Source organism: Musa acuminata, chromosome BXJ3-1 (assembly GCF_036884655.1).
Source record: "Musa acuminata AAA Group cultivar baxijiao chromosome BXJ3-1, Cavendish_Baxijiao_AAA, whole genome shotgun sequence".
NCBI classification, from domain to species: Eukaryota; Viridiplantae; Streptophyta; class Magnoliopsida; order Zingiberales; family Musaceae; genus Musa; species Musa acuminata.
In genome coordinates, this window is record NC_088349.1 from 7,184,179 (window position 1) to 7,210,911 (window position 26,733).

Below are 26,733 nucleotides of genomic sequence, written 5' to 3' on the forward strand. Positions count from 1 at the left end.
CACATGCGGCGGATTTAGTAGTACAGACAGCGGGCATAAATCCACCACTCACCATCGATGCACTTCGCTGTCAACTCACGGAGACACCGCCAACCAACCAATGCATTCCCCCCACCCCCCCCTCCCTCTGCTGCCTTCTTCCCTCCTCTTTGCTGCAGGCTGCGGTTGCCGATGGCCCACGCGAGCACGTGATGTTCTTCCCCGAGCAATCTTGGAGTCGCCTGCTCGCCCTGGTGGATGGCTGATCACGAGATGAGAGAGGGGGATATCATCACGCTGGGCCCCTCCCAGGAGCATGTTCGCATCAGGATTTACCAGATAGAAGCCGAGTCTTCGTCCCACGAAGATGCGACGAACAAACTAGTTGATCAAATCTTTCACGAGTATGATTGATATCTATCACCTAAATACAGTCGAACAAGCCACACAAGGTTGAATTAGACCATCTCCTAAAGATAAAGATGAATCTTGATCCTGTTTTTGTCGATGAACAACGATCTGATTCATTATTTTGGAGCATCACACAAGAGGCAGAAAGGCATATCATAAATTCATTATTTTCCTTTCAACTTCAAAAGCATTATGCACTGGAAAAAAGGTAAAAGGAGAATTTATTACACTAATCAGACACCGCATTCAACCGATCAAAACACTCGCCGGAATAACTTTCAAGGGGCAATGTACATCACATCAACAAAAGCAAAAAATTGGCAAAACCATTACTGCAATTCTGCTAACCATAGTCCTGACCCTATTGATTTACAGAGCTAAAACCGGAGACCTTCCCGGCGTTAAGCTGCTGAGACGTCGGTAGAGGCTGTGGTTGTGGCGGTGGAAGTGGTACTTGCTGTGCCAAGACACCCTTACTATCACTATGAACGGCTGATACACCTTGGAGCTGTGATGGCTGACCAACTTGAGAATGATTCAGCAGCCATCCTCCTGAAATCTGACGACCATCACCTTGCATCGACTGAATTCTTCCCTGAGAATCCGTCACATTCATGTATCGCTCTGGAACCCCTTGAGCTCGCATGAAGTGTTGGTTCAAGGGTACAATCATCTGGCCAGAACCCCAAAGGCATAGTGCACTGCCTGGAAAACTTGGCATTCCTGCTGAAGCCGGAGAAGGCCCTAATACTGACCCCTCTGCTGGCCCACCTGTTGGCACCTGCTGTGTGTGTGGAATTTCGTAGGGAGCATTGTAATATTGTTCAGATCCTTTTGTAGAATGATGAGCATAACTAAATGCTGCATGAGGAACTACGGCCTGGTTGGAATTTATAGGTAACTGATAGTTTGGCAGTAAAGGGGGTTGCGATGGCGGGTAATTTGAGGATGAGGACTCGAAAGCATTCCCTTGTTTCTCGGAAAGCAGTTGATCAGAGACTTGTCGATTCTGAGAACCAGCCTGGCCCAAAAAACTTTGGGGCTGATTAACCCAGCTGTTGGGAGGTGGGTTATTGTCTGCCTGGATATCACCTGGCTGGCGCTGTTGGGGGCCATTGAATGGCATTGGCTTCAAATGAAGTGGCACCACCGAAAATGGATGATCATTAGACTGTTGGTGACGAGTTCTTTCATCACGATAGTGATTCTGAGGGTTTGTGCTCGGGGAGAAGCCTGACATTGGTGGTGCACCAGCAATGGATGTCTCTTGCAGTAATAATTGCTTACAAGCGTTGATAGATGACGCACTTGCCTCAGTCTCAGTGCCGCCCTCCTTGGTATTGGATTGAAGGTCAGCATGAGCCTCACGAATATGAGATTCAAAGTCTGATTGTTTGAGAAAGGACTTTAGACAGTTAGGAGCAGCACATATAAAGATGCCCTCCATCATTTTGATAGATTGGATCTTCTGAATACGTTCATTGCAGCTGCAAAAAAAGGAAATAACAACAGTCATATCCAGTAAAATCGGTAATAATAAAATCCAAGAATAATGGAACATAATTTTGCAGTGGAATCAATATAAATAGGACCCTTGTTATACATTTTGTGTAAAAGTTTTCTAATAGTTGGTGCTGCAATATTTCTCTCTCAAACAAATGTACCAATCAAACAACCAAGAATATCCATTGCACAGAGAGTATTGTGGCCACACTTCCTAATTTGGAAGCTCATGTCTATCTTCAACCACCAGAATGTATCGTCCAAGTAAGAATAAAGATGATTTGATGCATAAAAACTTCAATATTAATTGATAAGATGAATTGGGAACAGAAAGAAGTCTCTCCAACGGCAATGCTCTATAAAAGAGTCCATCAATTGTCTATGCTCATTAAAATAGGCTGGACGTATATTGGGAATAAATGGTGACTATGATAATGAGATGATTGGAAATTAGTAACAACAAAAATACTGTGGTTGATGAATGTTAATACCGTTTAAACATGTTGACCACTAAATTACAATGGTAAACTTGATTGTCAAAGGTAGACCAACAGAAAACACTTGGTTAAAGTTACTGTCAAGTGGTAAGAATCAAACAGTTAATAACTCCATTTTACAATGCATGAAAGAACAAACTATTCCAAAATTTGGATCTTGAATACTATAAGAGACGCCAAAAAAACAAAACCCAAGTCCAATGCAGATCGAATAGCCGATTCATAAATAAATAAATAGATAAGCTCAGGTAAAAAGATCTTACAGGCAGCAGCTAGCATCACTTCTTGCACATGTCAAACAGAAAGCATGTTCACATGGTACCTGCAAATATTTTAGGTTATAGTAACAGCACACAGACCATAACCAACTAAAGTTCAACACTATGTTACCCATTTTATTGTGCATGCAAATCATAGTCATCAACAGAAAACAAAAAACAAATGAAATCTTCAGCCATACAAGCCACCTTCAAATTTAAACCTGTCTAGCATTCCAGATAAAATTATGAGGACTAATTTATCCAGCAAAATGATGACTTCCCAACACTTATATATAATGGATGACGAGTAGTATAAAATTAAAAATTTGGAAGTAGAAAATATCAAGGTCTTAATTAGCTTATCTAATTTTATTGGGAATGGTTGCAAGATAGGTGTGTCATCCTCCAAAATGCTCAATTTATTGTTGTTAGAATAAAGAAGCTACAGTGACTGTCAATTACCAAAGCCACCATAGGGGAACAAAATTTTGATCAATTAGATAAGCATCTTGTCAACCATGCAAACACGGTAAAATCGGCAACACAACTGAAAAGAAAAAAAAAGGCATAAAAAAGTGTGCATTCTCCAAATCTAGGAGTTGTTTTTTTAAGCTTCTATCGACATTTTTTTTCTTCAATAAAATAGACTGTAAAGGAGCGGGAGTTTTGCCATATTCTTGAAATACATAAAATGCAGATGTTTCATTCCTTGTTTTATTTTTTTTCTTTTTCTGGTTTCTCATCCTGAAGTCTCATTTAATTTTTCATTTAAGAAGGAAACCAGTGTACAAGATGCCTTCTATTACTAAAAAATTCCAATATTTAGATCAAGTAAAACAGCATTTCTCTCACAATCAAAAGCAAAAATCTCATTGTCCAGCTCAAGGGGGTTAATAGTTTGATGTTTCTTGTAAGTTGCATTCAGTATTTGGATTGAGAAAGGTATCCACGTCATTACGTCAATATGTTAAAATCCTCTGCATGATTATACCATGTCAACTGCTATACGCACCAAGACTAAGCCCTAAGATACATAGTACGATAAATTATAAGGACTAAAAACTTCATAAACCAGTCATGATAAAAGTTTCTGAAGTTCATAAAGTTTGTCACATCTTTTATTTCAGGATAAGGCCTCAGAATACATGTCAATTAACTGATTCCAGTGTAGCATTAAGTAGTTCTTACATTAATCATTATAATTCTTATGACTAAGTCCATCACAAATTCAATCTCTAAAAGGAATCTCTAGAAACATCTTCTTCCCCTGGCCAACCAACAAATGTCTAGCCCTATCTTGCAAACAGTCTTCAATGACAGTAATTGCAACATGTGCCTTCATTCCAGCATTTTCTAAATCTGAATCAGAAGTCTATGATATATTCTATAAATGAAAAATCTTGCATAACATGTACAACTCACAGTTCTTTTTTCCATCAAAAACAAAATTCACATTGGAAAGAAGCATCAAGTTCAGCATGCTAACTGAATTATCATAAAACCGGATAGTTAAATTTAGTCAAAGAGGTTAATCATCAACTTATTTCTACAAAGATCCACACAGCTCTATGGGTCCATCAGCATTTTCAGAATCCATAGTGAAATGAATAAGAGTCTATGAGAACAACTTTAGAAATCTGTAAAAAATGACAGCTAATATGTAATAAAGTTTTGAAAATAGGAACATCTCATGATGCAATGTCAAAAAGAACAATGCAATGTCCATATTTATGAAAAGAGAGACTACATCTTCCTAGTTCCAATCTGCATTCTGATATTTAATTCCAGCATCGACACAAGAGAATAAATCTTCCCACTATTCCTCCTCAATGACTATATTACCCGAAGTGGTAAACCTATTCCTTAATAATCCCAGCATCAACTATTGCAATGTCAAAACGAACAATTCAATAACCTATCTTCTGAAATTTATTGTGACCACCGCGACACAGGACAATAGTCTTCTCATTGATTCCCAATATTCTAGATTTGTTCCTCCCCAATAGGAAACCTTCTGTGCGGTACTTCTCAGGACTTGACTCTCCCAGGCCAAACCACGGCTCGTTCTCAACAAAACATATTACCAGAAGGAAGAAACGCGAAGAGAGACTAATAGTAGACAACGGAGATAGAGAAGACCTAATCGAACGGTAAAGACGAGAAGGCGAACAATACCAGGCGGCCGTACATGGCGATAGGGAAATCGCAACGCACGCAGAAGTGAACCCGCTCGCCGAGGTTGCGCCGGGAGCGGCGGCCGACGGTTCGGACGGCTGCGGAGGAGGTGACGGCGCCGAGGCTCTTGGCCACCGGGAGGCCGGCGATGTTGAGGTGGTCGGGGCACGCCACCGTCACCGTGTTCGCCAGCGGGTGAGGCTTCACCGACGCTCCGCCGCCGTCCCCCGCCGATACCTTCCGCAGTCGAATCTGCAGCATCGTCCTCTGCCGCTCTCCTCCCTCGCGATTACGAGTTCGATTGATTCCGGTATGGGTGATTGATGATTCAGGTTTAGTTTCATCTATATAACGTGAGAAAGAACTTTGCACGTGAAATGCACGTGACTGAGAGTTACTATTGGATTCGGATTTGGACGATTAGGATATGTTCGGATTCGACTCGGATTTGGTCGGATTCGATCTAGCCGATGACCACCAATTCGTGCCGGCGTGACCGACCCAATCCACTGGAGCTAACCACGTGGCAGCATTCGAGCGGACCTCGCAGGGGTGTGCCTTCCGTCGCATCCCCTCCACACGCCCTCTTCTTCCTCTTCTTCTTCTTATTCCCCAGACTGGCCTCTCTTCGCGCATCGGCTGTTTCCTCTCTCCTCAATGGCTTCCTCCACCACCTCATCATCCTCCACGTCCCTCTTCTCCCCCCTCTCCCCTCTCCAAACCCCACCCCGATACAAACATACAAATCCCTCGGATCTACGCCTAGGGTTTCGTCGCATCAGCTTCTTCCCCAATTCAAGAACCCTAATCCCAGTCCCACCCCCCCAAAGGAGTCCTCGCTCGGATCCGATACGTGCCGTGCAAACCGACCGCAAACCCAGCCGCTCCCCCAACGACGGTGGCGGCAAGGAGGACGGCGACCCCATCGAGCGGTTCTTGAAGCGGGACTACTCACAGTGGGGCTTTGTTTCTGACATCGAGTCTGTCTCGATCCCCAAGGGCCTTGATGAGGGCACCGTACGCCTAATCTCCGCCAAGAAGGGCGAGCCTGACTGGATGCTCCAGTTCCGCCTCCGCGCCTTCCGCCGCTTCCAGGCCATGCGCGAGCCGCAGTGGTCGGACAACCGCTACCCACCCATCGACCTCCAGTCCATCTGCTACTACTCCGAGCCCAAGCGGAAGCCCAAGCTTGGTAGTCTCGACGAGGTCGACCCGAAGCTCCTCGAGACCTTTGACCGCCTCGGCATCCCCCTCAACGAGCAGAAGCGCCTCGCCAACGTCGCAGTTGACGCCGTCATCGACTCCACCTCCATCGCCACCACACACCGTGCCGCCCTCGCTGAGAAAGGCGTCATATTTTGCTCCATCTCTGAGGCAATCAGGGAGTACCCAGACCTCGTCCGTCGTTACCTGGGCGAGGTCGTCCCCCCGGGGGATAACTACTATGCCGCCCTCAATTCTGCTGTCTTCAGTGACGGTTCCTTCTGCTACATCCCCAAGGACACTGTGAGCCCCATGGAAATTTCCACCTACTTCCGTATTAACGACCGGGAGACTGGACAGTTCGAGAGGACTCTGATCATCGCTGATGAACGGAGCTATGTGAGCTACTTGGAAGGCTGCACGGCGCCTTCCTATGATAAGAACCAGCTACATGCTGCGGTGGTGGAGCTTTACTGTCATGAGGGGGCCGAGATCAAGTACTCTACTGTGCAGAACTGGTATGCTGGGGATGAGCAAGGCATCGGTGGGATCTACAATTTTGTGACAAAGAGGGGGCTTTGTCAAGGTAAAGGGTCTAAAATTTCTTGGACACAGGTGGAAACTGGGTCCGCAATAACATGGAAGTACCCCAGCGTAATTCTGAGGGGGGACGACACAGTAGGTGAGTTTTACTCGGTAGCACTGACAAAGGATTTTCAGCAAGCAGATACAGGAACAAAGATGATTCATCAGGGGAAGAATACTAGGAGTCGAATAGTTTCCAAGGGCATATCTGCTGGGAAGTCGAGGAATTGTTACCGGGGGCTTGTTAAGGTCCAGCCTGATGCAGAAAATGCTCGTAACTTTTCACAATGTGATTCTATGCTTATTGGTGACACAGCTGGTGCAAACACATATCCCTACATAGAGGTAAGCTGCCCATTTATCGTTATAGATTGGCTTATCATGTCTTGTTTATATTTATTGTGACCTGTAATTTTTCTCCTTAATGTGAGATGCTGGATCAAGTTTCCTATTTTTCTGCAAGGCCAAGCAATTTTGGTCCCTTCAAAGAATTGGAGTTACTAATCTCTTTCTTTGAACTTCCATAAGAATTAGGTGATACCTTTAAACTCTGCAGACATGCATGCGATAGACTTTAAATGGATCTATCTGGTTGATGTTTAATGCAGTTATGGTTATGCATTTATGATTTGCATCTACATGAGAGTTGTGAGTCTACTTGCAAGTCGACAATTTAGAAATTTTGCTTTAATAGTGGAGCCTGGCCTATATTTTCCAAATTGTTCTGATTAAAGTGACTTGCTTAACGTGGTCAATGACAATAACTTATGGTGCATAGACAAATATATGCAACCAGAAAAAGGAAATTGGATATGGTTGTTTAGTAAACAAGAACTGATTTTTTTTATAAATTTTTTGTACACATTTTGACACAAAACTTAAAGAAGACAATTGGTTAAGGTTATTGAAATTATTCATGCTAGTAGCTGATGAGAACATCTGTATGTCTTACTTAGGTTATTTCTAAGTAAAAATGTTTAATGGTGGTAGTGCTTCTAGTGTGATGCATTTTTATTATTTTCTTTTATTGAGCATTATGTAAGCACTTAATTACATGCAGACATCAAAATATACATATGTATTCTATGTGTTTAATTCTCACATCTTCATTGATTTGGTTAGTTTGCAGGAGCAAAATGTGTGTATCATGAACATAGTTCATAAGATTAGGCTTATATCAGTTAGGGACAATATTTTGAGGTTGGTCGGATCAGATCAGCATGATTAAGATTGACCTAAAAATAATTTTAAAAAATAAAATATGATAAAAATAAGAAATATTATATGCTGAAAGATTTTAACTGCATAGTTAATAAGATATCTAACTTAAGAATTACAAAATTAAAAATATCAAAGATAATATATATATAATAGGATGAAAAGTAATGATCAAAATGCAACTTTGTCAGAAGATAATATTAATTGTATTGTATAAAGACATCATCATAGTAATTAACCAGTTACACAAAAAGATGTCACGTATGTATGCGATACAAAGATGGAGAAAAAGACACTCGTGTATACGACTTGAAATAGATGCCATTATTGTGTTCGCTGCCAATTACAACAGGAAAGGAGATAGCAAGAGAGGTGGTGAATAGAATCTGATGCTCTACTAACTATGTTTTTATTTGCTTCTCAAGAGACTTGTCCTTTAGACCTTTTGGTGGTCAGTATGGTCAATAGAATTGGTTGAATGCTAAATTATGAATTTGTGATCAGCCAAAGCAACATAGTCAGATGTTAATTGGTTAGAGATTGAGATTACATGTTTTTATAGACTTGTTGTCTTCATTATTTTATGGGGTTTTATTAGGTTTGGTTTTTACCACACAAAATATCTTCTGAACCTGCTAAATTCTTATTTATGCTTGTGCCACCATTGTTTTGGATATTTTTTCCTTAGATATATCTGCTGTCTTAGCAGTTGTAGAACATGTGTTTGTTAGCAAATCCTTTGGAAGTATTACCCAGTTCTTTTTTAATTTCAAATACTCCACAGAGATCTGTATTCTTTAATTAACGGTCCCAATAAGGTGGTTGTGTTCTATGCATTTTTATGAGGCTGTTGTCTTTATATATATATATATATATATATATGGCTGTTCCTCATAGTAACAGTGAAGAGTTTCAATTCTGTTACTTTACAGTTAAGTTTTATATATCCATGTGCATTTATGCTTTTTATCCTTAGCATTTCTGGTGATGAGTAAATATGGATTGCACTTGATCCTTGAGGACAATAGCTAATGACTACTTGCTATTTCTCTTAAGCCAATTGATTAGATTGAGTAAGCAATGTTTGTCACCTTTACAATTAAGCTCTACATATCCATTGGCATTTATGTATATAACTTTAGCATTTATGTTAAAGAGCAAATGTTGATTGCACTTGATCTTTGAGGAAAAAAAGACAATAGATAACGGCTTCTATTTATAGATCGATTTGGCATCAGTTTGATCAATCTTGATTGTGAATCGACCTTCTTATTTGTACCTACTCTTGCTAGATTATTTGTACCAATTGGCATCTGTTTAATAGTTCTTGATTGTGTGATTAACTTCCATCTTTGTATATACAGTTTCCAGATTATATGCATCATTAAACAACATACTTTCCAATTTCCATGTCTGTAAATTTAGTCAATTGCTTATATTGATAAGTTGACTGTGCATCGACCAGGTAAAGAACCCTACAGCCCGTGTTGAGCATGAAGCAAGCACTTCGAAGATAGGCGAAGATCAGCTCTTCTATTTTCAGCAGAGGGGGATTGATCACGAAAAGGCTGTAGCTGCAATGATAGGTGGATTCTGCAGGGATGTTTTCGACAAGCTCCCCCTCGAGTTTGCCTCTGAGGTGAATGCACTCATGAACTTGAAATTAGAGGGGTCTGTTGGGTAAATATCCTCGTCTCTCAGCAGAACAAAAGGTCGGGACTTTTGTATACTGTATAGCTTGATAAAAAAGCAGGGTGACTTATAGCACAGAAGTCAATATCGAATGCCCTCTTTATTTTGTTCTTCATACGAGATGACCACGTCGATGATAAATCCAAGCTCAATGTACCTTCTGTTTGGAGATGAGAATGTTGCTCACAAGATTCTACCTGTTTTCCCAGTAAAGATCAGAGCTTTCAGTATCCTCTCAGCTCAAGGGAGATCTGGATCTTAGCCTTTTGTTTTCAGGTATGGATTCTCATCAAGTCTGTTCATCAGCAAGTGATTCATGCACGGTGAAAGTAAGAGGAATTTAGGCCTTGGATGCCTTAAATGATGCTTCAAATATTCAATTGTTGTGTTTGACTACTGTTGCGTTTAATGCGAGCCTAATAAAACCTCTGTGGATTGATCCCTTCACAATTATGCTTCTCTTCTTACATGGTGATGGCTCTTCTTCTTCTGCTAAGAAGCACACACGGGGGAAGTCCAGCTACGAGAAAGCGTGAGAACATACATGGGAGGTGGAATGACTGAGGCTGAACTGGGAACACGTGGAGATATCTTCAAAGCCGTGGAAAAAGATTAGATTAATCCATGTGTTCTTGAGTCAACTAACTGGTAGGATTAATTGCCTCCTTCGATTTGCTTAATGGTATTGGCGTGGAGTAAGAGACGGTGTGCAAGATTCGTGACAATAACTGTGATACCATTGTGCACGCCACTTCCACTTCGAGGTTGTCGACAGATGTAGATGTCGGGACGATCCGAAGGGTAATTTTTGGGTCAACAAACGACTTCCAGTCCTCATCTTTTTATCATCGTTTCTTTTTTTTTCATCTACAATAGTTTTGGGTCATCTTTTTATCATCATTAATTAAAATATTAAAATTATAATTTTTTATTTATTATTTTCGTAAGATAAAATCAATGATATTAGAATAAATTAAGTTAGATTTTTCACCTTCATAATTATAGGGATTCATAACTATAAAAATTTTAATATAAATTTTTAAATCTAAAGATCGAAATATTAAGATCTAACTACTGCGGTAATCTATAATTAACCCCCACTCTCACTTGATGTCTAAAGATATGAAAGGCAATTTTTTTGGGAAAGCTTAAGCTTATGATTTTTTTTATAACATCTCTTATTTCCAAAATATTAGAAGAGAGGTTTTACTTTTTTACACGGTGAAAATATCCTCACTGCGAGGAGGTAGTTTTAGCTTTTGAGTTTTCTGTCGAAATTTAAATAGACCGAACCAATAAAACCAATTGTAGTGTTTTTGAATAGGGTTATATCGTTTTGTTATTACTAAATTCAAAATACTTTAGTCCTATTTAAGATCATTTCCGTTTTTAAGTAATTCAATTTTTTACAAACATAAACTATTTTATCTGAGAGTTTTTAAGTGCTGTTGAGTGAAAATTAAGAATATTTTTATATATTTCAAAATAAAGGATGACAACTCTAACTCTATTCAAAAAAAAAAGATCTGCAGAAACTAAATTTTGGCAGGGAACCCTTTCTTAAGGGTGTTTTGATTTTTTTCTTAAAGAAAATATAGAAAAAAAAATATCATAATATGAAGGAAAAAAGAAAACTAAAACCTCGGAGCTTTTCCTAAGAAGTAGGCCAGTGTAGAAACTACAGATGCTAAACGTTAGATGTTTCTTCTGCAAGAAAGCATCACCAGATGCACAATCAAATGCCACTTACATTGTCAAGGAGGGTTTTGCGGGGGGCAACTGTTTAAGCCGTGGCCTCGGGGCCATCGCGGCTTGGTTCGGGTCCGGAAGTGGGGGATCTCGGGCGGCGTCCCTCGGGGTCTCCCGGCGGCCGAGCACGGGGGTTCGGGCCGGGAGGAAGCTCCGCCGCAACGTCGAGAAGGGGCGATCCCGTCCTTCGCACCTGCACACGGGTCGGGCCGAGCTCGAGGAAGCTCCGCCGCAACGTCGAGAAGGGGCGATCCCGTCCTTCGCACCTGCACACGGGTCGGGCCGGGAGCTCGGCCCGACCCCTCCGACGATCAAGTCAGCGATGTGGAGGGGATTTCAAGAGAAGAAATGTTCTGGAGTGTGTCCCCGTAGGGGTTGTGCGTATCCCCCCCTCTCTCCTTTAGCATGTAAGGGTATTTATAGGGAAGTTTACTGTGCTTGAGCTACCCGCTTGCAGGGGGTAGGCTGGTACTCCTGATAGTAGCAATGGCGTAGCGTGTTGGACTTGGCTTTTGCAGGATATTAATGTGCCTCGGTCAGCGTTCTGATCAATTTCGAGGTGCGTGACGTCATCTGGAGCAACTGACATTGTCCTGAGACTGATTACCATTTTTACCCTTATCATATTCCCCCCCCTCCCCCGAAAGGAGCTATGCGTCGGTTGTCACGCAAGGGGAGTCCGATGCATAGCTTCTGTCTTCAGGTGGGCTGGCCGTACGGACGCAGTTTCGGGGAGAATGGAGCCGAGGGGCCAAGGAGCACGACGCAGGCGGGCTAGCCGCGCAGGTGTGTCCTGGGTGGCGTAAAGCCGAAGAGCCGAGGAGCACGACGCAGGCGGGTAGGCCGCGCAGGTGTGGTCTCGGGTGGCGTAAAGCCGAAGAGCCGAGGAGCACGACGCAGGCGGGCTGGCGGCGTTGGTGTGTCTCGGGAACATGGAGCCAAGGAGCACGACGCAGGCAGGCTGGCGGCGCTGGTGTGTCTCGGGAACATGGAGCCAAGGAGCACGACGCAGGCGGGCTGGCGGCGCAGGTGTGGTCTCGGGCATTACGCAACCGAGGATCACGACGCAGGTGGGCAGACCGCGCAGGCGTGGTCGTGAGGGCCATGCGGCCGAGTAGCACGACGCAGGCGGACAGACCGCGCAGGCGTGATCGCGAGGGTCATGCGGCCGAGTAGCACGACGCAGGTGGGCTGGCGGCGCTGGTATGTCTCAGGAACATGGAGCCAAGGAGCACGACGCAGGCGGGCTGGCGGTATTGGTGTGTCTCAGGAACATGGAGCCAAGGAGCACGACGCAGGCGGGCTGGCGGCGCAGGTGTGGTCTCGGGCATTACGCGACCGAGGATCACGACGCAGGCGGGCAGACCGCGCAAGCGTGGTCGCGAGGGCCATGCGGCCGAGTAGCACGACGCAGGTGGACAGACCGCGCAGGCGTGATCGCGAGGGTCATGCGGCCGAGTAGCACGATGCAGGCGGTCAGACTGTGAATGGGGCCGAGGCAGCGTGTTGGCTGCGCACGGGGCCGAGGCGCGCGGGCTGGCCGCGCGCGTGGGACCGAGGCAGTAGGCTGCGCTGTCAGCCGAGCAACTGAGGCGGGCGGCCGCACATGGGGCCGAGGCAGCAAGCTGCTTGCTGCGCATGGGGCCGAGGGGCCGAGGCAGCGTGTTGGCTGCGCACGGGGCCGAGGGCCGAGGCAGCGTGTTGGCTGCGCACGGGGCCGAGGGGCCGAGGCGCACGGGCTGGCCGCGCGCGTGGGACCGAGGGGTCGAGGCGCGCGGGCTGGTCGCGTGCGTGGGGCCGACGTGGGCGGGCTGGCCGTGCGCGTGGGACCGAGGGGTCGAGGCGCGCGGGCTGGCCGCGCGCGTGGGGCCGAGTCGCGCGAGTGGGGCCGAGTGGTCGAGGCGCGTGGGGCCGAGGAGCCGAGACCAGCCCCAGAAGTCGCTGTTGCTGGTGCAGGTCGGCTGCAGTGGAGCAACCAAGGAGAAGGCTAATGTACCGTCATTCCGGGCCCTTCCTCTAGCGCCAAAATATTGTGGGAAACAACTGTATGCCATGGCCTCGGGGCCGACACGGCTTGGTTCGGGTCCGAATGTGCGGGGATCCGGCGCGGCGGTCCTCGGTTCAGCCAGTGTGGCCTGTCGCGGTAGTCCGGATGGGAGGGCGGCACGGGGATGAAGTCAGACCGCTTCTTCGAGTAGGTGCGACCCTGCCTTCGTTCCTGCACACAGGTCGGGTCGGAAGCTCGGCCCGACCCCTCCGACGATCAAGTTAGCGAAAAATGTGGAGGGGGTTTCAAGAGAAGAAGTGTTTTAGAGTGTGTCCCCGTAGGGGTTGTGTATCCCCCCCTCTCTCCTTTAGCATGCAAGGTATTTATAGGGAAGCTTAATGTGCTTGAGCTGCCTGCTTGCAGGGGCAGGTTGGTACTTCTGACAGTAGTAATGACGTAGCGTATTGGACTTGACTTTTGCATGATATTAATGTGCCTCGGTCAACGTTCTGATCAATTCTGTGTGATGTCATATGAAACAGTTGACGTTGTCGTGAGACTGATTGTCATTTTTACCCTTATCAAAGGGTTTCTTGATGGCTTCAGAAGCTGTCAACCTTACCCTGTCCCTAATGCCTACAGGTCAACTCAATCCATCCACATACAGCAGTGAAGAATGATTCCTTTGGTACTGATTGCTCTGATACCGATCTACCGTAGGATGCTGCAGAGTTACTAACAAGGCAATGGTGGGGTAAAAGACCATTCTGATCACCACTGAATGGAGAAGAGAATTAGACACTACCACTCGATGCAGAAGCAAAATCAATCTATTCTGACAACACACATAGCCAGCTAGCCATGAGCAATGGTAAAAATTCATGGAAGGTTTTTGACTTCATTGAAGGGAATAAACAAAGTCAAGCTGTAGAACGGAGGGAGGGTGAGATCCCCAGATCAGTCCAGTGCTTCGTGATGGAGAGAGAATGAATAGAAAACTGAGGCCAATGTGTGAGCTCTTCCCCCCAACTTCCTCTGCACTGGAATCCAAAGCATTGTCTGCTCCCACGAGGCATCAGCTAACACAGCAGCTATTTTCTATCTCAGTCCCTGAAGCTTCCCCAGATTTCCATATAACATCGAAGACTTTGAAGCCAGCATTAATATAAGCTCATCATAAGCTTTCTGAGTAGGAAATGCCCTTCAAGAATTATCATGGGACATCAACTCGACAGAGAGAAACTTTCAGTTCTTGCTGATGCCTAGTCCACCACCAGTCCTTCCTGAGTTGATCAAAGAGGAGAAGAAATTGCAGCTGATGCAGCCAATCCTGAGCTTAAATCTGTATGCACCATGTGCTTCATTGCATCAGTAACCTCACTGTGCTCAGGTCACTCTGCAGTAAGATTCCAAGTAGGCCAAGTAAGTTCTCTGAAGAGTGACTCTAAATGGTGGCAGATTCGAGGGGTGGAATTTAATTGCTGCACTAACGACAGTAGAGCTGACCTTTATCACGAGCATCCCATCCGGTGCATGTGAGATCATTAAGTGCACTCGAATCACTATGATTAGAGGTAGAAAGATATCCCCAGCACTAATCACCAAGCACCGACTGCAATTAACTCCATTGACTTCCGAGTTCTCTTCACCCGCCCACTTGCTATAAAGGGAGGCGATACCTGAACGAGTTACTCCTCAGCCCCTCTCTGCAAGTGGCGTGTGCAGCTCTGCACGAGACCATGAGCAGCTCAATGGCTCCTCTCCTCCTCGCTCTGCTGTTGGCTTTCGTGGCTAGAGGCCACGCCGACCTATACGGCAACCCCACGCCGCCGGCTCAACCGCCGTCGAGAGTGGCCGGAAAGAAGTTCCCCCCGGACGAGTTCATCTGCAACAGCCCCAACAGCGACTGCTTCGGCGCCAACATCACCTGCCCCGATCAGTGCCCGTCCTTCCGGCCGGCCAACCCCAATGAGAAGGCTTGCTTCATCGACTGCAACAATCCCACCTGCGAGGCTGTCTGTGGAAGTAAGCGCATTAGCACCGCATGCATAGTTGTACCACTTTGCATGCTGACCTGATCTCCTCTTGTTGGGTATGCAGCCAGGAAGCCGGACTGCAACCTGCCTGGTTCAGGGTGCAAGGACCCGAGGTTCGTCGGCGGCGATGGCATCGTGTTCTACTTCCGCGGCAAGGCGAACCAGCACTTCACGCTCGTCTCCGACGCCGGCTTCCAAATCAATGCCCGCTTCATCGGCCTCCGCCCCGCTGGCCGCCGACACGACTACACGTGGATCCAGTCCCTCGGCATCCTCTTCGGCAAGCACACCGTCACCGTCTCCGCCACCCCCGCTGCCGCCTGGGACCGCAGCGCCGACCACCTCTCCTTCACCTTCGACGGCGAGCCCTTCGACCTCGGCATCGGCCACCTCTCCTCCTGGTCCTCGCCTGCCGCAGGCGACCTCCTCGTGGAGCGCACCGCCTCCGTCAACAGCCTGATCGTGGTCCTCCCCGGGTCGTTCGAGATCAGGGCGACGGTCGTCCCCGTGACAAAAGAGGACGACAGGATCCACAAGTACAACGTTCCCGCCGACGACTGCTTCGCCCACTTGGACGTGCAGTTCAAGTTCTTTGGGCTGTCGGAGCGGGTGGAGGGCGTGCTGGGGCAGACTTACCAGCCCAACTTCCAGAATCCGGTGAAGAGGGGGGTGCCGATGCCGATCATGGGCGGCGAGGACCGCTACTTCACCTCCTCTCTGCTGGCCACCGACTGCAAGCGCTGCATCTTCTCGCCGGAGGTGCCGGTGGCGCCTGAGGTGGTCGACGCTTCTGCTGGCTCCTTCGACTGCACCAGCAAGATGAGCCATGGATATGGGATAGTCTGCAGGAGGTGAGAGCGTGAGATCATACGAGGAAGAAGAGAGGAGGAGACACTGAAGGACGGAGAAGGGGGTTTAGTATGAATAAGGTGGCATGGTGTTGCTGTTGAGAGCAGTAGCAGCAGCAGCAGCTCATGCAGCATAGAATCTTAGTCTACATAAAAAGATTGATCAGTATTATGTGATGATACCAAGTGTGTAAGCATTATATATTATGTTTGAGAATTGTGAGGTATGATGTGGAGCAACTGCTCCTGTACTTTGCTATTGATTAATAAAGTGTTTAAGGACCTAATTACACATTATAAGTTCATTAATATATGATTTATATCAACACAAGATACACAAAATTTAAAACCTTGCATTAATTTAACACCACAACTCTCAGCACTCTTGTTTTTCTGAAACTTAAAAATAAAAAAAATATTTTGTTCTGGTTTTTTTTTTGGAGAAAAAAAGAAACTTGCAAAGATCTGATTAAGGCCATGATCAGTGATCCAAGCACATAGTAATAATCAACTGGCAATTGTTGGTAACTTCTTGGCAAAACTATTCAGCAAAGAAAAAAAATTGTTTCCTACTGCATTGTTGTTTCAAGTAAGAACTAGTTGTTGATCAAGGATTTAGAATGCATGAGTCATGTGCAGCCTCTCAAAACCAATTACTAGACAAAGAGGTTAATATGAAGTACTCTGGAAAAAAGAAAAAGTTTAGTGATGATCACATCCTGTTATAAAAATTTCCACAGAGATCAGAGCATAAAATAGGTAACAGTTCTGTAGGGACAGTATCAACACAGATGCTTCCATACCCCCCCCTCCCCCCCCACTCCTCTCTTGTGGTTCCCCATTTACCTTGCCAATTGATGCAGAATTGAACTCCTCGTAGCTATGCTGAAAAATATATGACATAAAACTCTCAAGACAGATAAAGTAGCCAATTCAAGCATGTTTTGTTCCTGTATTTTTAATTCTATTCTAGGATTTTAATTAATCATACAATTATGATGGAGTGTAATTTAACAAATACAATGGTTCAGACAGCAAGGAGAAAGATACAAATATGACAAAACTTTGTACTGACTGAAATCGGTGGATAGCCCTAAAAGTATCTGGGATTAGCTACAATGATTATAGGTTTAAAAGTCATGCCAACTATTGATTTGGAATCCAAGTGAACTTTGCTCCAAAGTTTAAAGACAAATTGTAGTTTATCCGCAATGCCCCATGTATGTATCCTGTTTATGCTGCTAACATTGTGCTTTGTATTCGGCTTATGGGTCCACATACAATTATTCCGACTACTATTTCACTCACAATGGGGGTATTGAACAAGTTTTTCATAATGCTAGGGCTAATAGTTACACTGGACCTTTAAGGCATGAAAACAAATATGCAATCTCAAATGACATTCACAATGGTCTCCTAATTGTTTTCAGATAAACTGAAAAATGGAACTACAAAGTAAATAAACTTGCACAAGAAAGAAAACAGGATAAATGAAGTTCAGTATACTTTGGTCCAGGTAGCTGGGACCATAAACATCCTTATACCACAAGTCAGGTCTCTTATTCCTCATGAGCACAATGTGTGAGCCTAATGCAAACAGTAATACATAGGAAAATGGAGATAATAATAATAATAATAATAAGTAGAGCACAGTCAATGTGAAAATTCAACAAGATTCAATTCAAAGAAGCAAACAAGTATCATAAGAAGAAAGTACATCCATGCAACCAAGACATTCAAGGAAATTACATCACAATTTTGGTCATACTACACTTTGACAAATCCCTATGGAATGGCATGTTGATTGTGTATATTATTGTCTTTTTCTTTCTTTTTTTCTTTGTACATCTGGCAAACTTTCTTTTAGCCGAAATAACATATTTTACCTTTTCAACTTGGCCTCATGATGCCTGAAAGGGATGCCCTCATCTTCAATACCTAGCATATGTCTAGGTTGATCAAAATGTCCAATAGGTTACAATGCATAATGAGATAAAATTCAATTGCTACCATTTCACATAAGCTTTATACACAGGACGATCATCTGCATGTTATCAAATATTTAAAAAATATATATAATATATAGCACACCAAATGGATAGCATATTATTTCAATGTCCTCGAGTATTCATGGTTTGAGTACTCAAGACGCCAAACGTTGGAAACTTTGACTCACCCAAGTTGAGTGAACATTCAACTTGATCGACTGTCAGTCCATGGGGTAACTTTTCAGGTTCCCCTGTTTTAATAGTTGTTGTGAACCTGAAATCTATAGACTCAAAGGGAAACAGAAATGTGGTCCGGAGACAATACAAAATGTTAATAATTAAAAAAGAATATGTACCTCTATATTTTGGCATCTGTTTGTTCAGCATATTGAAGCATCATTCCCAATATGAAGACTTTTGTCACTTTGCCAAATAATATCACCAGATCATATAATTGAAATGAACAGTGTGTTTTTTCATCAAAATGGACTTGACATATTCATAGTATCATTCTGAGAGTTTAGCTTGGCTTCTTGCATCAATTTGTAGACATTCCTAGCAATCAGACCTCTCTCAATGGCATGGCTCCAGAGTAAATCTAGAATGCCACTATCATTTGCAAGTGAAGCACAGAGTGACTTGTAAATTTTAGCTGTTATCATCAATTGCTTCTTAACCATTTCATTTAGTATCTCACAAGCTGCGATCCGCTTTCCTGTGCTCAAGTAAGCATATGCAAGACTAGCATACACAAGACTATCACCTAATAAACCTTTTTCTAGCATTTTGTTGAATGCCTTCTGTGCAAAATCAACTAAACCTCGTTTGCATAGCCTTCTTATTAGAGCTCTATATAACGACTTATCCACAGAAAGACCTCTATGTGCTATCTCATCTGGGATGCTTAGCACGGCCTCCACATTGTTCAGGCTGCAGTAACTATCTACAAGCCATGAGTAAGTACTGTAGTTTGGTGCAAAACCTGCATGTAGTGGATCAGCAAGCAAATTATCATAGAGGATTAAACAAGGGATGCTAGCACCAATGTAAATTTTCTTCAAAGGGTGAAAAGCACTGAAATAGTAAATGTGAATGCAGATGAAAGTTAAAAAATATCAGACTGCTACACAAGAAGCACAATTACATTACCAAAAGGAGATATTGACAGTCTAGCAAGTCAAGCTATTAACTCACAAACCAGCTATTGGCCTAGTGGTTAATACACCTCTTACTCACGAAGTGGTGCTGTGCTAACTCTAGGAAAGTGGTTCATCTAAAATATGATTTAGATAAAATCTAATTTAATTTGCCAAGATGCATCTAAAAACAAACCCCCTAATACAAGAGATGCACCGTGTCATACTTACCAGGCATCTGCTAAGGAAAAATATGAAAAGTATAACTGATGCTACTGATTATATATAAAAAGTGTATCCGGTATAAACATCAAATATCATATGTGCATCACAAAAACCAAATACAATATAGACATCAAAAACATCAAATATCATACATACATCACTTGTTCAATCTTACTTGGATTCTTACTAACATCAAATATTATACAGCAAGTCTTGTTCCATTAAGTAAGCACTGCTGGAGTTGCAAACAATTTGAACCTTATCTGGTTGAGTTTACAAAACAAACATATTTTACCACTCATGTTATTCTTACTTTTCTTTTTCCTCCTGCCAATTAGTAATCAGTTTATGAGTTAAATAGATCACAATTGATAATGTACAATAGAGTCTGATATACCTGCATCCAGCATGTCTAGGAGGACTTCCTTAGCCTCGTCTAGTTCCTGAACCTTGCAGAATCCATGTATTAGGGCCTTGTATGTAAACTGGTCTAGCACTTGCCCTGATTCCAACATCTTGTTCCTAAGCTTCCATGCAAAATCCATATTTCCTCTCTTGCAATATGCATTAATCAAGGTGTTGCACGTGACATTATCAGGTTGAACCCTTCGATCATCCATCTCATTCAGCAGATCATTAACAGCCCTCATTTTGCCTTCTTCACATAGCTTACGGATGATTGCATTATATGTAGCCACCCCAGGATACATTCCTTTTGCCTCCATCTCTTCACGCAATCTAAGCCCTTCGTCGAGGTCATTAACTCTGCAGTAGCCATCAATAAGAGTAGTGTAGGTCACTTGGTTTGGAGCTGCACCTTTGATTTCCTTAAAAAGCCTCGAGGCTTCCCTCATTCTACCGTCTTTACAGAATCCATAGATAAGAGAATTATAAGTTACAATATCGGGATGAATTCCTTCCTTCTCCATTCTCTCCTGAACAGCCAAAGCCTCATAGTGCATGCCCTTCTTGCAATATAATGAGATCAAGGTGTTATAGGTGAACAAATCAGGACGTACCACCTTCCCATCCATCTCACTGACCAACTTCTCAGCCTTCTCAGTGTCACCCGACTTGAAACAAACATGGATCATGACATTGAGAATGTGGACATTGGCAACAACCCCCATGCGGAGGATGTCGTCGTATACATTCCAAGCTGTGGCTGTCAGTCTTGCCTTGGCTAGCGCGCTCAAGAGGGCACTGCAAGCATGTGGATCAAGCCTCAGTCCACGAGATTTCATCAGCTCAAGTATCTGGATTGCATCATGCGTCTCGTTCGACCGGGAGTAGATGAACACCAGCCAACTCAGGATCTGCGAATTCGAGTCTTGATCGCCATGATCGCTCAGCAACGCACTCAACACCGTCGGCGACGAGAGGAACCCCTTAAACGCGAACTTCTGGAGCAAGTTCCGCGCTTCTTGGAATCGCCTGCTCTTGGTGAGGAGGTGTACCATGGTGAAGTTGGTTGGGAGGGAATGGTGGTAGTGGGGAAGAGACTGCGCCCACTTGAAGAAATTCCAGGAGAGGGCGGTGTCGGCGGACAGCTGAAGCAGGATCTGGTGCACATTGGAGGTGGTGAAGCGATCGCTGACATGGGGGATCCACAGGGTACACCAATTCCCCTTTGAGACAATTGCGCAAACACCTTGAATGAATGCCGCCTCGTTCCTTCCGTTCGAAATGCCGCCCATCTCAAGACGACCGGCCAAAGAAATCGCTTCAATTCCACTGGCGACGAGGTCCCGTTAAGCGCCACCGCATCTCTGCCTTTCGATTTGCACAGGTGACGCTGTGGAGGTCGCCAACTTTCCGACGCACTCTCCCACCCGCGACCAGCCTGCCTTGTCGCGTGCATGTGCGCATGCCAAATCCTAATCTATACATATGAATATGATGTTCGCATTGATGTGGCATATATGCGATAGCTAATAATTACAAGATCATATTATTATTATTATTACGATCTCTATACTGAAAATTTCTATAATTCTGAAAGTAAAATAAATAATCTTATTTAGTTATATTAATAAAAATATAATACCTGACACTTGGATCAGTACGGAAGTGATAGACAAAAAAATAATTTCAATATTCATTTCAGGATGTTAAAATTAATTTTTTTATCGATAAAATCATTACAAATGAAAGATATATTAAAATTATCTTTTTATCTATTACTTTTTTACCGATCTAATATATTGTGTCATACGTTGTGTTTCAGCTGATGACATTAAAACAAATGAGGTTACTTATTTCATTTTCAAAATTATAAAAATCTCAATGTAAATTTTTAAAGTATAAAGATCACATTATTAATAGAGTATGAGATAAACTATAATTAGCCACCTAATATCTCACATAATTAGGATATATTATTTTATGATATTTATATATTTATTTATAATTTTAAATAATATTTTTTCCTATACTAATTATCTCATTTCTCTAAGCTTAAGTATCTATAAATCTTCTTAGCAGTCCTCTATTATGTCACCATTTTTTTTATTTTGTAACTCAATGTATCCACCATCATATACTTATACTGGAAATACTAAATACATTTATTTAATAGTCTAATATAAATTCATAAAGGGTTGAAAATTCAAGGTATTAACTTACTTGATTGGTAAATATTTTGTCAAGATCTAATAGTTATTGGATACTTATATTTCATGAAAGCATCCTTGTTTTAACAATCATCCCACATTTTAGTCTGTGAATAATACGTATATGTCGAGAAAAATTGATTTGTCAAAAAAAAAAACACCCTAAATTATCAAGCAACGAATGAGTAAAAATTTCAACAGAAATTTCCACGCATGAACAAGAAAAATTATCAGAGAAACTTCGAAGGAAGACCAAATGCTATCTGCAACACAAGTTTGTCACGTAATCCATAGTAATATATCCTCGTAAAGATTTCCTTTCTTCTGGATGCAACTCAGGTCTCATCGTCAGACCAGTCGAAAACGAGGACGAGAAGCCTCCAAAGGAAACGATAACGAAGTCTTATATTGCATATGAATGAAGCGAAGTCAAGCTTGGAAACCCACGAAGCTTTTAGCCGCCAAACAAGCTTACATAACCCCTCCTCATTGCATGCCGTCGACTTCATCCTTGGCCTTGAGATGGCTGAGCCCCACAGAATCCACCCGGCTGCGGTGGACGTCGAATCTCCACTTCCGTCGCCGTCGCAAGCCGCAAAGAGCGGTGAGAACGACCAACAGCAGCCAAAGAGTTCGAGGAGGAGGAGGAGCCGCTGCTGCAGGTGCCTGTGCTGCACGGTCCTCACCCTTGTCGTCCTCATCATAGCCATTGGCGCCACTGTCGGCATCCTGTACCTCGTCTTCCGCCCCAAGATCCCCAAGTACTCCGTCGACCGTCTCACCCTCTCCAACTTCACCGTCGACGACGACACGACCATCAGCGCCACCTTCAACTTGACGGTCACCGCGAGGAACCCCAACAGGCGGATCGGCATCTACTACGGGCACGGCAGCCACCTGAGTGCGTGGTACAACGGCACCAGGCTGTGTACCGGAGCCTTCCCCGTGTTCTACCAGGGCCACCGGAACACGACGGTGGTGAGCCTGTTGCTCGCGGGGGAGACGCAGCTGGGCAGCGGGCTGCTGCAAGAGCTGCAGCAGCAGCAGCAGCAGACGGGGACGGTACTGCTGGACTTCAGGGGAAGTGTGCCGGTGAGGGTGAAGCTAGGGAGGCTGAAGCTTCCGAAGGTGAGCTTCAAGGTGAGGTGCAACATCGTGGTGAACAGCTTGAGTAGCAGCAACAGCATCAGCCTCAGATCAAGCCACTGCAAGTTCAAGTTGAAGCTCTGATTCCTTTCCTTCTCACATCTCGACTTCTCTCTTTGTATCATCTACCAATTTATGTCATTTGTATCAGAAGATGTTGCATGCAGACATGTTAAAGCATATGCATGCACAGTCTGAACATGCCTAGCCATTAGCTCAGTTTATTTGCATTTGATCATTGATAGTATATTCCAATGTATCTTAAAATTATCATTGGAGTTGGATGAGAATTTTAAGATTATAAAAGAGAGAAGGAAAGAAGATTGTTACTTGAAACAAAGTTGGGTCATGCATGCAGTCTAAATCCAACAAAGCCTAAGGAATGCTTTGGTCAACACATGAAACTTCATGCGTTGACCTCCTTAGATATCATGTGAATATCCTTCAAAGTTCTCATTGATATATTATTTTAATTTTTTGTTTTAAATTGGTAGATAAGACATAATATTTTGATTTATGTGTTTAATATGTTAAATATTTTTCATCAATCAAAACCTGTCAAAGTCAATCTAAGTTGTATCAAAATAAACTGACAGCATACTAAATCTTAGCTACAATATTTTCTAAATCAAATATGGTGTAATGAATCTTTCCTAATTGCATACGATTATGGCCACAACACTAAAATAGAGGTCAACTCAAATAGGATATTAGTACTCTCTTTATTATGCACTTAATATTATTCTTCCACCTCGCATAACTATTAATGTCTAGTTTTATAGAAATCTCGTATGTCAAATCATTAAGAGTTTAAAATTTAAAGAAAATTTTTCTTAAGAAAATCGAGTTAGGTCAAGTCAATCTCAAGTACATAGTGTTGATGATCAAATTTAATATTGTTAATTTTTTACGATATCTATGTAATAATTATGATGATATATGATTATATATATAGTGATTTTTTAAAAAAAGTTATTTTTGTTCCCAAAAGTGATTTTTACTTTTGTTCCCAAAAAATTAAAATAGAAAATCAATGATATATGCTCATAAGTGTCCTATTCAAAGCTTTCGTGAAAAATTTTAAATCATTTTGAATAGTTCATGATGCACTATTTTTTAATTTTTTAAAAAAATAATACATCAATTATTAGGAAAATTTTTTAGACCAATTTTTTTACATATATTATTGACCTATTTAGAAACTCAAATGTAAAAAAGTATTATATGGATATATTATAATTTTTTTTAGAAATATAAAAATAAGGGAAAAAATAACACATTGTTTAGATGATCAAAAATCAAGAAACATACTAAAAAAATTCTCTAAAATGAAAAACCACATATATCCATAAGTGTCGTAATTAAAACTTTCTAACAATTTTAAATCATTTTAAACAGCGTATCACCTATTAGAATTTTTTTTCTAGAGATAAGTTTCTACACATATTGTTGACCTATTTAGAAACTCAAATGTGAAAAAATATTGTATGGATGCATTATAATTTATTAGAAGTATAAAATGAGAAAATAAAAAATAACACATAGATGATAAAAAAAAATTCATAAAAATATCAAAAAAATTCTCTAAACTATAAAAATTTAATGACATATGTCTATAATTCTCTTATGCATTATAATAAGAGTTTGATGACATGATTATTTTCTATTTAAAGCCAAATGGGATTAGAGTTAACAATTTAATGATAAATTATCCAACTAGAAATAACATGGAGAAAATAAAAAATGACACATGGTTCAAATGCTTAAAAAAATCATAAAAATATCAAAAAATTATAAAATAAAAAATCAGTCACATATGTCCATAAGTATCCTATTCAAAGCTTTCCTTAAAATTTCAGATCATTTTGAATAGTGCATCTATGTGATGCACTATTTCATATTTTCTCAAAAATAATACATCACTTATAAGGAAATTTATTTTCTAAACCAAATTTTTTACATATATTATTGACCTATTTAGAACCTCAAATGTGAAAAATTATTATATTAATATATTTCTAATTTATTAAAAATATAAAAAAAAACAATAAAAAAAAAATAAAACATTGATTACATGATCAAATATCAATAAATAAACTAAAATAATACTCTAACATGAAAGTCCATATATATCCATAAGAGTCTTGAAATTTTTTCTAAAAATTTCATATCATTTTGAATAGTATATCACCTATTAGAATTTTTTTGTCTAGTGTAAATTTTCTACACATATTGCTGATCTATTTAGAAGTTCAAATATAAAAAAGTATTACATAGATGCATTATAATTTATTAGAAATATAAAAAAAATAAAACACAAATGATCATAAATCCATAAAAATATCAAAAAATCTCTAAAATAGGAAAATAATATCATATGTCCATAAGTGTCCTATTCAAAGTTTTCCTAAAAACTTTCAATCATTTTGACAATGCATCCATGTGATCATTGTTTTTTTTTTCCCCTCAAAAACAAGGCATTTAAACCAAATTTTCTACATATAATGTTAACCTATTTAGAAACTCAAATATGAAAAAATATTGTATAGATGCATTATAATTTATTTAAAATATATAAAATAAGGATAAAAATGACACACCATTAAGTATCAAAAAAATATTTAAAATATAAAACCAGTGACATATGTCCTTAAGTATCCTATTCAAAGTTTTCTTAAAAATTTAAGATTATTTTGAACAATGCATATATGTGATGCACTATTTTTAAATTTTCCTCAATAACAGTGCATCACCTATTAGAAAAAAATTTTCCTAGATAAAATTTTCTACATATATTGTTGACCTATTTAAAAGCTCAAATATGAAAAATATTGCATTGATACCTTATATTTTTTTTAAATAGAAAAAAAGTGAAAATAATACAAAATAATACCAAAAACTCTCTGAAATAGAAAATCGATAACATATGTCCATAAGTATCCTATTCAAAGCTTTCTTAAAAATTTGAGATCATTTTAAATTGTGCATCTATTTGATACATTGTTTTTAATTATTTCTCAATAAAATTACATCATTTATTAGATATTTTTTTCTCTGAACCAAAATTTTTACATATATTATGGACCTCTTTAGAGGCTCAAATGTAAAAAAAAAAATATTACAGTTGATGAATTATAATTATTGAAAATTAAATAAATAAGGTGAAAAATAATATATTATTCTACACATAGACTTTATTTTTATACGGAATGCTCAAAATATTGATAGTAAAACAACAAGTTTTCATAACACTGTTTAGAATATTAAATATCAATGTGACCCTACAACTCTTGCTACACAATAATTTAAAAGTTCAGATTTTTCTAGCAAATATTTTTTTAGAAATGGAGAGATACCTTAAAAAACCTTCTAAGCTTTGTCGCAAACAATGTGACAACAATAGAATATTAAACATCAATACAACTCTAAACCCCTAACTATACAATAAACCAAAAGTTCATATGTTTCAACAAATATTTTTAT

The 26,733-nt window shown here is 41.4% G+C and overlaps 5 protein-coding genes across 5 annotated transcripts; 3 read left to right on the forward strand and 2 right to left on the reverse strand.

The window, feature by feature from the left end:
• Positions 1-541: 541 nt before the first annotated feature.
• Positions 542-5,150, reverse strand: LOC135628856 (E3 ubiquitin-protein ligase HAKAI homolog). Its single transcript, XM_065135802.1, has 3 exons — positions 4,826-5,150; positions 2,654-2,712; positions 542-1,877 (listed from the first exon to the last, which is right to left on the reverse strand). Exons 1-3 carry the CDS (start codon positions 5,084-5,086, stop codon positions 752-754), a joined length of 1,446 nt encoding a protein of 481 aa, XP_064991874.1. The 5' UTR covers positions 5,087-5,150; the 3' UTR covers positions 542-751.
• A 283-nt stretch (positions 5,151-5,433) lies between these two features.
• Positions 5,434-9,753, forward strand: LOC135628855 (iron-sulfur cluster assembly SufBD family protein ycf24-like). The gene is made up of 2 exons (XM_065135800.1): positions 5,434-6,958; positions 9,297-9,753. Exons 1-2 carry the CDS (start codon positions 5,483-5,485, stop codon positions 9,513-9,515), a joined length of 1,695 nt encoding a protein of 564 aa, XP_064991872.1. The 5' UTR covers positions 5,434-5,482; the 3' UTR covers positions 9,516-9,753.
• Positions 9,754-14,950: 5,197 nt separating this feature from the next.
• LOC103982960 (uncharacterized) lies at positions 14,951-16,437 on the forward strand. Its single transcript, XM_009400072.3, has 2 exons — positions 14,951-15,284; positions 15,360-16,437. Exons 1-2 carry the CDS (start codon positions 14,999-15,001, stop codon positions 16,148-16,150), a joined length of 1,077 nt encoding a protein of 358 aa, XP_009398347.2. The 5' UTR covers positions 14,951-14,998; the 3' UTR covers positions 16,151-16,437.
• A 542-nt stretch (positions 16,438-16,979) lies between these two features.
• Positions 16,980-21,352, reverse strand: LOC135584125 (pentatricopeptide repeat-containing protein At5g38730-like). Its single transcript, XM_065136251.1, has 2 exons — positions 19,890-21,352; positions 16,980-19,113 (listed from the first exon to the last, which is right to left on the reverse strand). Exons 1-2 carry the CDS (start codon positions 21,187-21,189, stop codon positions 18,611-18,613), a joined length of 1,803 nt encoding a protein of 600 aa, XP_064992323.1. The 5' UTR covers positions 21,190-21,352; the 3' UTR covers positions 16,980-18,610.
• A 1,265-nt stretch (positions 21,353-22,617) lies between these two features.
• On the forward strand, positions 22,618-23,537 carry LOC135628736 (NDR1/HIN1-like protein 6). Its single transcript, XM_065135590.1, has one exon. The coding sequence runs from the start codon at positions 22,627-22,629 to the stop codon at positions 23,332-23,334; it is 708 nt and encodes a 235-aa protein (XP_064991662.1). The 5' UTR covers positions 22,618-22,626; the 3' UTR covers positions 23,335-23,537.
• Positions 23,538-26,733: the final 3,196 nt, after the last annotated feature.